A 15,912-nucleotide genomic window follows, 5' to 3' on the forward strand; every position below is an offset into this window, starting at 1 on the left:
GGCGGTTCGGCACGTTACGGGGGGGGGGAGGGAGTTCCTGGTCCCACGGCCTGGTATATTGGGCGTGTGCACCGCAGGAATTCCCCCGCCATAGAGTACGTCACCGTGCGCGTCTCTGTTGGTAGGACTTCCGTGTGCTGTTCAGGTCCATGTGATGGATCTGTTTTCAGGGGGGGTGGTCAGGGCTCCTCCTCACCAAGCGCCTATTCAGGCCTTCTGTGAGTTCGGACTCCTTCTTCCATGTGAGGAAGCCTCCATCAGAGTACAGAGCCTTCCTCCTCAGATTGTCAAAGTGAGTGGACCCTCTAGAAGGGTCCTTTTCTATTGTGTGTGTATTCGATTCAATTCGTTTATTGAGTGTGTATGGGTTCAGTGCCTCTTCCCCGGAGAGCCCTAAAACCAGTTTTTTACATGGCTCAAGGTGCAATATATTCTTTTCAATCTGTACAGCTCGCGTGGGAAGTCTCTCTGGGGATCCCCGTCTCCTTCCTATGGGAGGGTGGTGGGATGTAAAAATGTGAACATTTTTTACCCCGGCTGTGTAGACTGGGATACATACTGTTGATGCTTCCTTCTTTTCTATTCCAGAAGTGTTGGAGTTAGGGAGTGTCACACCCCTCTTGTCATTCCCCTGGGCGCCTTGGGGATTCAATGACGGGTCTAAATAGCCTGTTCATTGATGGGGGTGTGTCCCGACGCACGTATAGTGCTAGCTCGCTGTAAACAGGCGATTGACTGGCACGCCTTGGTTGCTTGTGGTTGAAACAGCGTTTTTATAAAGCAACTGAGATGGGGGTTTTTCCTCTTCCGACGACCACATCCCATGACCTGGGTGGGTTGTCGACGGATTCTCGTTCATGTCTGGGGGATGATGACAGAATGGATCTGAACATATGTGGAGGGGTCTCACGCCCTTGGGGTGGGCCACCAGGCGCGGTTCGCCCGAACGTCTGGGTGGCGCCTTCTTTTCATGTTAAGATCGACACGCATATCTGCCCTTCTCCTGGAGTAGGCATGTCGGCGTGGTTAGGGCACGGGACTGGTTCTGGTCACGCTGGTCCAGGTCAGTTGAACCCGTTGTCCGCCGGGGATGCAGATCTGCTGTTCTGGTACCCTGAGGGACTTGGGCTTTTTTCAGGGGGAAAAATGCCAGGTCGGTCTGGGTGTCACAGGGTTAAGCGCTATGGAGACCCTGGTTGGGTATGTTTTTACTCAGCACTGTCGTAATGGCTTACAGCCATGCCATTCTGTACACGCTCGATCTCGTCGGATCTCGGCCGCTACACAGGTTGGTCCTGGTTAGTACTTGGTTGGGAGACCGCCTGGGAATACCAAGTACGGTGTGCTTAGGGGCTGGTTCTCTATTATTTTTCGCTCCTCTCTCACGCATGGCGAAGAGGGGCCTGTGGGGGTGGTTTTTTGACCTCCTCTGGTGACCCTGTGCTTCCCGTACCGCCAGGCCCGGTCCGAAGTGATGTTTGCGACCCGTAGGCCTGGGTTAACCCTTTTTTGAAAACTGAAACACTTGTACTGCGGTATAGCCGGTGTATACCCGCAGGTGTGTTTTGGAGTTTTTTCTTGAGGGGTTATAGGAACAACCACCGCATTGGGTAACACCGAGGTGGTTGATTCCCTGGTGTGTTGGAGCAGTGTCAACTCCCGGGTTCACCGGTTGAGGGTGCCCCTGCACGTTCATGACGTCTGCCAATCGTGTCAGCCTTCTCTGCCTCGACCCCTCTGGGTGGGGGTTTTTAAATGGAGGCTTGGTCATGCAACAGCGCCAGCATACGCCCCTTCCGCCGGGGCAGCTGTGTTCAGCTGTCCCCTCTGGCGCCTGTCTCGTCCGCAGTCTCCAGGCTAGGGTTAACAGCCTGTTGCCTGGTTTTTCCCCGGTGCGCTGCCTGCTTCCGTTGGTTAACCTTTTTTGTGTGCTTATGGCCATGCTGACTGCCTGTTCTGCAGGGTCAGTGTGCCAGGCGGTGTACTATTGGGGGGACGGGGCCCGCTCGGCTTACGGCCATACCGACCTGAACACGCCCGATCTCGTCCGATCTCGGTAGCTAAGCAGGTTCTGGCCTGGTTAGTACTTGGTTGGGATACCGCCTGGGATTACCAGGTGCAGTAACTGGGGGGCCTTTGTCCGAATACGCTGGCGATGTGGGGGGCGGGGCACTACGTGCCCACCTGGTAGGGTCTTGATGCTGGCATCATGGACTTCTCCGGGCCCCCATTCCAGGGAGTCCAGTCCTTTTGGTGGGTCTGGGTCTTCCTTCGCGCTCCGCTGCTACGGCCTTGCCACGGGGTTGGGTTTGCCCTTGACCCCGTGATTCTGGGGGCGGTAACGAGGTTGTTCCTCCGTTCGTTCCCGGGTGGCATGCGGGTTGTGCGTGTGTGTAGTCGTGGGGTCAAGCCACGGTCTGCTCACCCTGTGCGTTGAGTTGCTTGAGTGCCTCTTCGCACGGTCGGGTCCGTCGCCTTCCCGTGAAGCCCCTAATAGGGGGGATACCCTCCATTAGGGGGGGTCGGGGGGGCTCGGCCCTCCCTGTTCTGATGGTTTTGGGGGGCTGTCAGCGGGGTGTATTTGTCAGCCAGCGGCTCCGCTTGGCCTCCCATTGTGCAGTGTGATGCCAAGCAGAGCCTCTAACGGCACAGAACGCTAGGTTATGACTATAACCAAGTTCTGTTAGTTAGAGGTGACGCTTGGCATCAGACGGCCGCTGCAGCCCTTGACCTCACCTTGTGGTGAAAGCTTGGGAAGGAGGAGAGCAGGTGACCACACACCTGCTTATGAAGGTAAGCTGATGAGGGGTGTGGTCAGACTAATACTGGTATTAGAGGTACATTTGTGGAATTTATTCAGTACGCGTGCACGTACGCGAGATAGTGCAGTGTGATGCCAAGCGTCACCTCTAACTAACAGAACTTGGTTATAGTCATAACCTAGCGTTAATCACTAAGGATACTTCACTGTTAACCAATAGCTCCACTTAGCAGGTAGAGAAAACCCTCTCCCTACAACTTCCCAAAAAACAAATCTCTATTTTTTTTATAACACACTGAATCTCAACTCATCTCTATCCTCCCTTACTACCAAGCAGTCTTGGGAAAAGGATCTAGAAATCTGTATCGAACATGAGGATTGGCAGGAAATGTGGACCTATGCTAAAAGTGACTGGAAATCACATCCACTGTTTTTGGTCCTGCTGTGTGAAGCTCCAGAGCTATTGGTCTGACATTGTGGGGGAACTTTCTGATATCTTTGAGGTTCCTCTTGAGTTGGACCCCATGTGTCTTCTACTCGGTCTCCCAGATGATCATATTGTTAATGTCAAACATAATTGTTCAACTTGCTAACATTTGTTGCCAGGAAAAACATTATTTTATTCTGGATCAAGGATGATGTTCCATCAAAGAGATCCTGGCATAATATTATTATGGACTGTATTCCTTGTGAATACATCACATGCATGTTGCACTCCAAGCTGGACACTTTTTATGAGATCTGGGATCCCTATCTATCTCATATTGTACCTGCGCTGTCTGCCACTGTACTGGGTGGGTTTCCTCACTACTCATAACCTTCCTGTAGGTCACTACTGTCTTGTTTTGTCGGCACTTTGTGTAGCTGCAGGGGGTATCTCAATGTTTGTAAAAGTACATACATATACACACACGCACGCACGCACGCACGCACGCACGCACGCACGCACGCACGCACGCACGCACGCACGCACACACACACACACACACACACACACACACACGGGCGGGGGGGGGGGGGGGGGGGGGGTCAGATGTCCACCCCAAATTTAAGAAAATATGAATTGTCCCCCCCAATAATATGTGCTATCAAGAGTATAGTGTATCTACTCCCACTCTCTAATTCTAGTTTCAAAATACTCCTAAAAGCTTCATTTGCATATTAAAATTCAAATATTCTTGTTCTACCGGGGGTTTTACCGGACCCCCCTACTCTGCATCCCCCCCAAACTTGTCATTTTTTTTTCACAACTCGACTACTGCTTATAGGTAACCCCGACTTTAAGCCGGTCCTATGGATGGTGGTTTCAGGGTTTGGCACATGAAGGGCATAACCAGATGTATTTTATGGCCAGACCTTGCTGTCCTTTGTGCAGCTACAGCAGCAGCGTTATGGTTTACTGAAAACAGACATTTTCAAATACTTGCAAACTAGACAGTTCTGTGCCGTTAGAGGCTCTGCTTGACATCACACTGCACTATCTCGCGTACGTGCACGCGTACTGAATAAATTCCACAAATGTACCTCTAATACCAGTATTAGTCTGACCACACCCCTCATCAGCTTACCTTCATAAGCAGGTGTGTGGTCACCTGCTCTCCTCCTTCTCGCTTTCACCACAAGGAATAAGTGCCTCGGTAGATCCCCACACTTGACACCATGATGGAAGAAATTGGATTAGGAACAGCTTTGGGAAACAAGGATACGTTGACATCATATCTTTATTTTCTCTCTCACTATTTTTCGAGAAAATACGGCGATATTGTCTTCGTACTGGAGTGTCTAGAAGATGATGATCATTCTAAAAACCCTCCACCGGTTTTTCGTATTGGGAGCACGCCGCTGCATGCTTCTCAACTGCAGTTCCTTGCTGTGTTTGTTGGGGTGAAACCTGTCAGGCCACAGCTGAACTGTCGGACATGCCGCTGTTGTGAGAAGCGGTGCGTTCCAGGTTGGGTGAGTAGTGTTTGCTGGCAGGCTCCACTTGTCTGTTAGTGCTATGGGGGCTACTTGACAATGTTTATGGAAACCGGCCCCAGGCTAGGGTCCTTTGTTCAGCCACCTAGGCGACAGGAGACCTTGGTCTGAAGACCATTATAGTTTTAACTAGTGGGCCGCGACCATTGACACTGGTGATCCCTGTGTGTTTTGGACGAGTGGATTCTCTCTGTCACCGTGTTAAGGCCCCATCTTTCATATCCAAATGAGAGTATTCCTTCACGAGGGGATATGTGCATGAATGTGCGGTAGCGGCAGATTCATGTTCAAAGTCAGCTACACAGGCCAGTTGGTATTGTGCTGATTCCGTCGGGTGTGGTAAAATCACCGCTGTGAAGCGGTGTTGACATCTTGTTTTCTCTTTTCTCTTAAAAAGTGAGGAGAGGTTCAGAACGGCGGCCTGTCTGGGTGAGTGTTATGTCATTGTTTACATGTTCATAGCTTGCGGTTAGCCAGTCAGCTGTTAACTGCTGCATTAGCCTGCTGGATCGCTGCATGGCCTGCTTAGGTTGGGCCTACTATTAGCCAGTCAGCTGTTAGCTGCGGGGCTAGCATGTCGTGGTCGCTAGGTAACGTTAGCTTGCTGCTATAGGCCATGGCCTGGCGCGGGGTAGCTTAGCTTCTCGCGCGCCGCCGTGAGCTCGCTTCTGATCGCGTGCGTCGTTAGCTCGGCGTCTCGCGAGCAGAAGCAGTAGCACCCGAACGGTTGGAGCGGCCGTTAGCTTGATGCTATTCTGTTGAACGTGCTTTGATTTTAACATGTTTTACACTCTTGACCACGACGTCATCCTTGACAGGGGATGTTTCGTCGACCCTGCCCTGAGCCAGGACGGCAAGGTTGCATCAACAGGGGACTGTAGTGCGGGTTGGGGCGGTGACGCTGCCCAGTTCGGACAACACAGGAGCGGCTGTGTTCCTACGGTGTCTGTGACTGCACTTCGCTGATCTGCGTTCCGGGTAGGAACGGGGTTGACCAGACCTCATAACACGTCTTCTGGTTTTACTTTGCTAAATGTATTGTGAATAACGGTGTTTTTCCCAAAACGTGTGTTGCTACAATGCATTTAGGATACGTTGCGGGTTATGTGTGAGCTGTTTTTGTCACTGGCAGTTAGCTTCTCCGTGCAAATCGGGATGTAATGATCTGGTTGTTGTGTGAGAAACATCATGGTGTTTATATGTACCGTGTACTCACAACTAAGGTAACTAACCTATGAAGCTATGCTTGGTGACAAGTGAGTAAAAGAATGTTCTTTCTCAGACTGTGATGACAATGAACAGTGTGTTCACATATTAACAGGTTTTCCTGTTTTAACTGGCCGTATTGAGGGTAAAATCGGAGGATTGTGTTTTCCCCCCCGGTTCCCTGGGGACTTTTTCATCCTCCTATCAGACATGTTTGTGCACTATTTGTGTCTTTTGTGTGGTAGGGATGCGATGTAACTCTTAGCTTGATTGCTGAGGTTGTGCTAAATCTGCTGGAGAGACTTATTTTCCTAAAAAAAGAAAATGGTTTGGTTGCTGTCATGTGTGCTTAGCAAGGCCTGTGGCCGATACTAATCGAGAATGATGTATTCTCTCATTGTGAAAAAAACTGCGTTCCTCTGTTGAGTGTTTTTGCCATTTTTTGTAGGTGATGATGGGTTGTGTGTGTCATGTGACCTACAACTGGGTTGGACTGGCCACAGAAGCACATGTGTATGTTGGACCGGGGCTCTTAGAGCCCTCTCTATTCTGTGTTTTTCCTTAGTAAAAATCAGATAGCAGGTTAGCTCATGCGCTGTGTGGAGCTGTAAAACGCTTCATAGAGTTGACTATGACTGTGTCATATTCTCTTTTTGTCATTACATCGTATCATGGGTGTGGGGTCGTAAAGGGGTGAACTGGTAACCTTTCCTCTCCCCATTGTTTCTGTCGGTCAGGGGTACACACCCTGTCCTTCAAGGTTCCCGTCACGTGGCGGTTCGGCACGTTACGGGGGGGGGAGGGAGTTCCTGGTCCCATGGCCTGGTATATTGGGCGTGTGCACCGCAGGAATTCCCCCGCCATAGAGTACGTCACCGTGCGCGTCTCTGTTGGTAGGACTTCCGTGTGCTGTTCAGGTCCATGTGATGGATCTGTTTTCAGGGGGGGTGGTCAGGGCTCCTCCTCACCAAGCGCCTATTCAGGCCTTCTGTGAGTTCGGACTCCTTCTTCCATGTGAGGAAGCCTCCATCAGAGTACAGAGCCTTCCTCCTCAGATTGTCAAAGTGAATGGACCCTCTAGAAGGGTCCTTTTCTATTGTGTGTGTATTCGATTCAATTCGTTTATTGAGTGTGTATGGGTTCAGTGCCTCTTCCCCGGAGAGCCCTAAAACCAGTTTTTTACATGGCTCAAGGTGCAATATATTCTTTTCAATCTGTACAGCTCGCGTGGGAAGTCTCTCTGGGGATCCCCGTCTCCTTCCTATGGGAGGGTGGTGGGATGTAAAAATGTGAACATTTTTTACCCCGTCTGTGTAGACTGGGATACATACTGTTGATGCTTCCTTCTTTTCTATTCCAGAAGTGTTGGAGTTAGGGAGTGTCACACCCCTCTTGTCATTCCCCTGGGCGCCTTGGGGATTCAATGACGGGTCTAAATAGCCTGTTCATTGATGGGGGTGTGTCCCGACGCACGTATAGTGCTAGCTCGCTGTAAACAGGCGATTGACTGGCACGCCTTGGTTGCTTGTGGTTGAAACAGCGTTTTTATAAAGCAACTGAGATGGGGGTTTTTCCTCTTCCGACGACCACATCCCATGACCTGGGTGGGTTGTCGACGGATTCTCGTTCATGTCTGGGGGATGATGACGGAATGGATCTGAACATATGTGGAGGGGTCTCACGCCCTTGGGGTGGGCCACCAGGCGCGGTTCGCCCGAACGTCTGGGTGGCGCCTTCTTTTCATGTTAAGATCGACACGCATATCTGCCCTTCTCCTGGAGTAGGCATGTCGGCGTGGTTAGGGCACGGGACTGGTTCTGGTCACGCTGGTCCAGGTCAGTTGAACCCGTTGTCCGCCGGGGATGCAGATCTGCTGTTCTGGTACCCTGAGGGACTTGGGCTTTTTTCAGGGGGAAAAATGCCAGGTCGGTCTGGGTGTCACAGGGTTAAGCGCTATGGAGACCCTGGTTGGGTATGTTTTTACTCAGCACTGTCGTAATGGCTTACAGCCATGCCATTCTGTACACGCTCGATCTCGTCGGATCTCGGCCGCTACACAGGTTGGTCCTGGTTAGTACTTGGTTGGGAGACCGCCTGGGAATACCAAGTACGGTGTGCTTAGGGGCTGGTTCTCTATTATTTTTCGCTCCTCTCTCACGCATGGCGAAGAGGGGCCTGTGGGGGTGGTTTTTTGACCTCCTCTGGTGACCCTGTGCTTCCCGTACCGCCAGGCCCGGTCCGAAGTGATGTTTGCGACCCGTAGGCCTGGGTTAACCCTTTTTTGAAAACTGAAACACTTGTACTGCGGTATAGCCGGTGTATACCCGCAGGTGTGTTTTGGAGTTTTTTCTTGAGGGGTTATAGGAACAACCACCGCATTGGGTAACACCGAGGTGGTTGATTCCCTGGTGTGTTGGAGCAGTGTCAACTCCCGGGTTCACCGGTTGAGGGTGCCCCTGCACGTTCATGACGTCTGCCAATCGTGTCAGCCTTCTCTGCCTCGACCCCTCTGGGTGGGGGTTTTTAAATGGAGGCTTGGTCATGCAACAGCGCCAGCATACGCCCCTTCCGCCGGGGCAGCTGTGTTCAGCTGTCCCCTCTGGCGCCTGTCTCGTCCGCAGTCTCCAGGCTAGGGTTAACAGCCTGTTGCCTGGTTTTTCCCCGGTGCGCTGCCTGCTTCCGTTGGTTAACCTTTTTTGTGTGCTTACGGCCATGCTGACTGCCTGTTCTGCAGGGTCAGTGTGCCAGGCGGTGTACTATTGGGGGGACGGGGCCCGCTCGGCTTACGGCCATACCGACCTGAACACGCCCGATCTCGTCCGATCTCGGTAGCTAAGCAGGTTCTGGCCTGGTTAGTACTTGGTTGGGATACCGCCTGGGATTACCAGGTGCAGTAACTGGGGGGCCTTTGTCCGAATACGCTGGCGATGTGGGGGGCGGGGCACTACGTGCCCACCTGGTGGGGTCTTGATGCTGGCATCATGGACTTCTCCGGGCCCCCATTCCAGGGAGTCCAGTCCTTTTGGTGGGTCTGGGTCTTCCTTCGCGCTCCGCTGCTACGGCCTTGCCACGGGGTTGGGTTTGCCCTTGACCCCGTGATTCTGGGGGCGGTAACGAGGTTGTTCCTCCGTTCGTTCCCGGGTGGCATGCGGGTTGTGCGTGTGTGTAGTCGTGGGGTCAAGCCACGGTCTGCTCACCCTGTGCGTTGAGTTGCTTGAGTGCCTCTTCGCACGGTCGGGTCCGTCGCCTTCCCGTGAAGCCCCTAATAGGGGGGATACCCTCCATTAGGGGGGGTCGGGGGGGCTCGGCCCTCCCTGTTCTGATGGTTTTGGGGGGCTGTCAGCGGGGTGTATTTGTCAGCCAGCGGCTCCGCTTGGCCTCCCATTGTGCAGTGTGATGCCAAGCAGAGCCTCTAACGGCACAGAACGCTAGGTTATGACTATAACCAAGTTCTGTTAGTTAGAGGTGACGCTTGGCATCAGACGGCCGCTGCAGCCCTTGACCTCACCTTGTGGTGAAAGCTTGGGAAGGAGGAGAGCAGGTGACCACACACCTGCTTATGAAGGTAAGCTGATGAGGGGTGTGGTCAGACTAATACTGGTATTAGAGGTACATTTGTGGAATTTATTCAGTACGCGTGCACGTACGCGAGATAGTGCAGTGTGATGCCAAGCGTCACCTCTAACTAACAGAACTTGGTTATAGTCATAACCTAGCGTTAATCACTAAGGATACTTCACTGTTAACCAATAGCTCCACTTAGCAGGTAGAGAAAACCCTCTCCCTACAACTTCCCAAAAAACAAATCTCTATTTTTTTTATAACACACTGAATCTCAACTCATCTCTATCCTCCCTTACTACCAAGCAGTCTTGGGAAAAGGATCTAGAAATCTGTATCGAACATGAGGATTGGCAGGAAATGTGGACCTATGCTAAAAGTGACTGGAAATCACATCCACTGTTTTTGGTCCTGCTGTGTGAAGCTCCAGAGCTATTGGTCTGACATTGTGGGGGAACTTTCTGATATCTTTGAGGTTCCTCTTGAGTTGGACCCCATGTGTCTTCTACTCGGTCTCCCAGATGATCATATTGTTAATGTCAAACATAATTGTTCAACTTGCTAACATTTGTTGCCAGGAAAAACATTATTTTATTCTGGATCAAGGATGATGTTCCATCAAAGAGATCCTGGCATAATATTATTATGGACTGTATTCCTTGTGAATACATCACATGCATGTTGCACTCCAAGCTGGACACTTTTTATGAGATCTGGGATCCCTATCTATCTCATATTGTACCTGCGCTGTCTGCCACTGTACTGGGTGGGTTTCCTCACTACTCATAACCTTCCTGTAGGTCACTACTGTCTTGTTTTGTCGGCACTTTGTGTAGCTGCAGGGGGTATCTCAATGTTTGTAAAAGTACATACATATACACACACGCACGCACGCACGCACGCACGCACGCACGCACGCACGCACGCACGCACGCACGCACGCACGCACACACACACACACACGCACACGCACACATACACACACATGTATGAGGCACACACACAGGCACACACACACATAAGACACACACGTACACACACACAAAACACACACACACGCTCACATATAAAACATATACACATAACACACATATATTAAATACACACACATAAAACACACATACATAAAACATACACACACACGTATATAGAATGCACACATACACAGTTACACACACAGACACACACACACGACACACACAGACTATTTTAGTCCAATTGATATCACTATCCTGGAGCCTACCTCTTAAATTCCACTCTTGCTTTATATATTATGTAACTTGTAGAAATGTATCTGAGCCATGTCCCTGTTGTTTTTGTATGTCTGTTTGTCTTCTGTCACATCTGTGGTAATGCACCTTTATAGTCTGTTTTGTTTTTATTATTTCCACTGTCATTATTGCTGTTGTTATTATTATTATTATTATTATTATTATTATTATTATTATTATTATTATTATTATTATTATTATTATTATTATTATTATTATTGTTATTATTAATATTACCATATTGTGCTGTCTTGTTTTATGTATGCAAGAAAAATTAAATAAAAACATTTATAAAAAAAATAAAGATATTTGGGGACCATAGACAAAAAACTAATTTGGGGGGCCCTTTCGTCTGCCCTTAAATGGGATCCCCACACCAGAGGGTACAGCTGTTTTTTGCCTGAATTTCTGTTTGATATGATGACTGAAATCTTTTTGAGGGGCCATGGGATTGGCTGACTGACCTCCCCAATGAAATAACTAAGAGAGCCTTGATTAAATCAGGAGACAGTACCAGGGAGCTCTGTCAAGGTAATGTGGATCGGACGTCCCGTATTCGGGCCATCACACACTCGCGCACGTTGCAGCACTTTGCCCTCATCGGCTCCGGGCTGCATTTTCACCAATCAACATTGTGGGAAGGTTAAATTTGTCGCCTTTTGATCATCACTTCATTCAACCTATTGCGTGATTCCATTCTCAAGTTACAAGACAAAACATCTGGCGAGTGTCATTTGACAAGCCGTGATCACGTCTGGTTGTGAACGGTCCTGAACTGACCAGTCACCGCTGATGGAGAAAATGATTGACCACCGTTAGCCAACAAAGATCTGCTCCGAAAGCGATCCCAGACGGGCGTTGACAGTGGGGAAAGGTGACACAAAAAGAAGTTTTGATCCGTGGGATTTGTATAAACTTGTATAAACTCTTAAAAGACTTCAGGCTATGGAACCATTATGTTTTCCAGCTCCTACCTCTCAACTGGAACTTAAACAGGAATCTGGCAACCAGTAAAAATAAATGTGAGTACAGAAAACCTTTACTTTAGTGTGTTCATATTCTATTTCATTAGCACTCAAAGCGATTTTTCTTTATTGTGTAAGAAACTACAGTTCAATGTTACCTTTCAAAAGATACCAGACTCATGAATGAATGAATGAATGAATGAATGAATGAATGAATGAATGAATGAATGAAAACTTTATTTAACAGATTGCAGAATGGGTACAATACAGTACGGCTCAATACATACAATTGTTAAGGGGATGCAGACCTGAGAAAGACGTTTGTCTTGTTTCCATCAGGGTCCCCCATTGCACTTGCATGTGCTGTAAGTATAAAGTATAATAAATCGCAAATTACTTTGGGTATGCAATGGTCAAAATAATTAAATAAACTAGCCCCATTTTGCCCGATCCTTAAGAGGCAAAAAAAAAAAAGTACATGAGTGATTTTTCAGTGCCAAGTATTGCTGTATATCTTAGATACAAGTAACTGCAGTATAAATGTATCCTGTAGATATGCATATATTGGCAATCATATATTAAACATGCATGGATGCATTTATTAAAGTTTCAGCTATTATAGGGTTTCTATAAATTATAGGTAACCATGACACATAATGGTCATAACTAGTGCTGTCAGGCGATTAAAACAATTAATCTAATTAATTACAGGATTTGTAATTAATTAATCTAATTAATCACATTTTAATTGCATAACCATTTTATGCCTGATATTCTATGTTCTATAACTATAATCATATTTCAAATCGCATGTGTCCGGATGGCAGAATTCAGTACTGTATCTACAAAACCTTCTGTTTAATCATCTTCCATCTATTAATTTGCTTAGATTTTTCAGGTCTGGTCAATTTGAGCATGGTGTTATTCACAGTCAAAGATACAAAAAAAATGTATTGATATTCTTATTTGGTTCATTACAATTTACTCAAAATAAAATGTTCATTGATTGAATGAAAATGTTATTAACAGATTGCAGAATGGGTACAATACAGTACAGCTCAATACACACAATTGTTAAGGGGATGCAGACCAGAGAAAGACTTTAGTCTTGTTTACATCAGGGTCCCCCATTTTCAATTGATAGTGAATTGTAAGTAAGGGTGCAACTTGCACCGTGCAATCCATTCTTTGTGGATCTAGCCCACAGTATTTCTGACACTGAGATTCATAGATGTCCCTAGAATCAGATACCAAGAACATGCAAATGGACCATATTAAAAGAAAAGTCTGTAAATGTGTATTCTACATCATTATGTAATGAATGAGATACAAAAAAAATATTATATAATTTTTATTTTTTTTTGTAATTAATTGTGAGTTAATTTTCATAACACGATAATTTGCTGTGTAATTAATTAATCTAATTAACGCGATAAACTGACAGCCCTAGTTATAACACAATCCCTCACAGTGGCATGAAGTGCTATCGTGAAGTATACCTTCCACAAAAGACATATCGGTTACATTGTCTTACCTTGGTTTTCTTCACAGAGGCGAAGACGGGAACCGACTGAATCCAAAACCTGGGATGACTGATGAAGACGTGCAGGTGAGCGCGGCGTCTTATAGACGCAGGAACAGCCATAGACGCAGCTTGCCAACTGGTCGGTCCTGTTTGGCGCACGTGGTGGAGACGCCGGGCTCTCAGACATCAGATTAATCAGACCCTCGTGCATCACGTCAGCGCGGTGAACTTACGACCGATTGAGCATCCTGATGGCCTGGGGATAGAAGCTTGTTCGTGGCCAGAACAGAAAGACTCTCAGAAGGAGCTTCTATCCCCGGGCCATCAGGATGCTCAAGGCCTCTATGTAACATCAACCTGTTACACTCATTGCACACACATCCACATGCACACACATTTTAAACAAACACTCACCTTAAAGGGGACATGTACTGCTATTCCTAGCACTATTTGGGCAACTTTACACAATTCCTGTTAGTCTATTGAAGACATCTGTAAGGTTTTTTTCAAAAAAATGCATTGTTTTATATTTCTAATCAAGTACTCAAAACCATCATTTTTCAGCTCCAAGATTTCAGGCTGTTATGGCCTGGCTCCGCCCATAAGCACTTTGAGTGACAGTCAGTCCACACAGTCTGCGACTGGTAGACAGAGAGAGAGAGAGAGAGAGAGAGAGAGAGAGAGAGAGAGAGAGAGAGAGAGAGAGAGAGAGGGGGGGGGGGTGCGAGAGAGAGAGAGAGAGAGAGAGAGAGAGAGAGAGAGAAAGAGAGAGAGAGAGAGAGAGAAAAAAAAAGACAGGCCGTCTCTTCCTTACGTTTTTTCTCTCCCTGCGGCAGCTTGTGTGGGGGGGGGGCCTCCCTTCCTCCCCTCTCCTGTGTGGCGCGGCAGGTCCCCCCCCCCCAAGTGCTCCCTCCCTCTCTCTCTCTGTCTCCCTCTCTCTCTCTGTCTCTCCCTCTCTCTCCCTCTCTCTCTCCCTCTCTATCTCTCTCTCTCCCTCCAGAGTATGCAGAGGTGTCGGGTTTCAATCTGCCTCGCAGTATGAGGAAGTGGGCGGGCATTAGCTACAACCACAGAACCAATCACATCACTGTCTTCTACCCAGAGCCTGAATGACGTGACTCAGGCCTTCAAATCAGGATGGACTAATTTACTGGAGCAGGAAATTATCTGAGCTGAATCAGAGCAATCCGCCAATATGGTATTTAGAGACTAAAACACATTGATACTAACTCCTATTACTATAATACTAGGGATGCTCGATATTGGCTTTTTTACCGATACCGATATTCCGATATTGTCCAACTCTTAATTTCCGATACCGATATCAACCGATATCAACCGATACCGATATATGCAGGGTTTCCCCGTCCAAAAAACTGAATAATTTCAGGTAACTAATAATTTCACTGGATATATATATAACAAATATTGTTATTGTTTTTTTTTGTTTTTAAACCGATACCGATATTTTCCGATATCACATTTTACTGCCGATATCGGCCGATAATATCGGTCGGCCGATAATATCGGACATCCCTATATAATACAATGCTAGAGACTGAAAAATGACATTTATAGTACATGTCCCCTTTAACATTAATTTTAGACACTTTAAACACTACACCATATTTGATATATTTATTAAAGACATTTGCACTACATCCATTATCCATACCTCATTTTAGCATTTTGCATTTAGCCTTTTTTTTTGGTTTTTGTACCTCATTGTCTGCATTTTTACTTCATTGTAGTTAGGTTGTGCTTTGTTTGTATAATTTATATTTGTAGTGTTGGGACTTTTTTTCTTTTTACTGTATGAAGCACATTCTCCGGGGCTCATAATACATTTCACTGTAATGTACATGTACTTTCAAAGCAAACTTGAAACTTGAACTTGAAACTTCACCTTTAACCTATGTGTCGTGTCTCTTGTCGTTTCCACGGGAGATACGCTGCATGGCGAGGGCTTGGAAAGGGCTTAACAGCAGGGCTTGGAGAGGGCTTGGAGGGGGCTTAGAGAGGGCTTGGAGAGGGCTTGAGCGGGCTTGGACAGGGCTTGTACAGGGCTTGGAGAGGGCTTGGACTGGGCTTGGAGAGGGCTTGAACAGGGCTTGGAGAGGGCTTGGACAGGGCTTGTGCAGGGCTTGGAGATGGCTTGTACAGGGCTTGGAGAGGGCTTGGAGAGGGCTTGGAGAGGGCTTGGAGATGGCTTGGACAGGGCTTGGAGAGGGCTTGGAGATAACTTGGAGAGGGCTTGGAGAGGGCTTGGACAGGGCTTGGAGATGGCTTGGAGAGGGCTTGGACAGGGCTTGGAGAGGGCTTGGAGATGGCATGGAGAGGGCTTGAGAGGGCTTGGAGAGGGCTTGGATAGGGCTTGGAGATGGCTTGGAGAGGGCTTGGACAGGGCTTGGACAGGGCTTGGAGATGGCTTGGAGAGGGCTTGGAGAGGGCTTGGACAGGGCTTGACAGGGCTTGGACAGGGCTTGTAGAGTGCTTGGAGAGTGCTTGGAGAAAGCTTGGAGAGGGCTTGGAGGTGGCTTGTAGAGGGCTTGATGAGGGCTTGGAGAGGGCTTGGAGAGGGCTTGGAGAGGGCTTGAGGAGGGCTTGTGGGCAGTACACCTGTGTTCTTCTGCAGCCCATCTCAGT

At 48.0% G+C, this 15,912-nt stretch overlaps 2 protein-coding genes across 3 annotated transcripts in view; both read right to left on the minus strand.

The window, feature by feature from the left end:
• LOC311245915 (uncharacterized protein) overlaps positions 1-13,512 on the minus strand; it is a 91,633-nt gene extending 78,121 nt beyond the window's left edge. The window contains exon 1 of the mRNA XM_084335939.1: positions 13,276-13,512. Within this exon, the coding sequence (XP_084192065.1) occupies positions 13,276-13,477 (202 nt within the window). The 5' untranslated portion in view covers positions 13,478-13,512. The remainder of the gene's footprint in view (positions 1-13,275) is intronic.
• Positions 13,513-14,934: 1,422 nt separating this feature from the next.
• Positions 14,935-15,912, minus strand: part of LOC311235543 (cornifelin homolog B-like) — a 21,836-nt gene continuing 20,858 nt past the window's right edge. For both annotated transcript variants that reach the window (XM_084323012.1, XM_084323011.1), the window contains exon 4: positions 14,935-15,912. This exon is cut by the window's right edge and continues 894 nt beyond it. The gene's annotated coding sequence lies outside the window, so the exon portion shown is untranslated.

The sequence above is a fragment of the Notolepis coatsorum genome (genome assembly GCF_963971535.1).
Source record: "Notolepis coatsorum genome assembly, chromosome: 1".
In the NCBI taxonomy this organism is placed as follows: Eukaryota; Metazoa; Chordata; class Actinopteri; order Aulopiformes; family Paralepididae; genus Notolepis; species Notolepis coatsorum.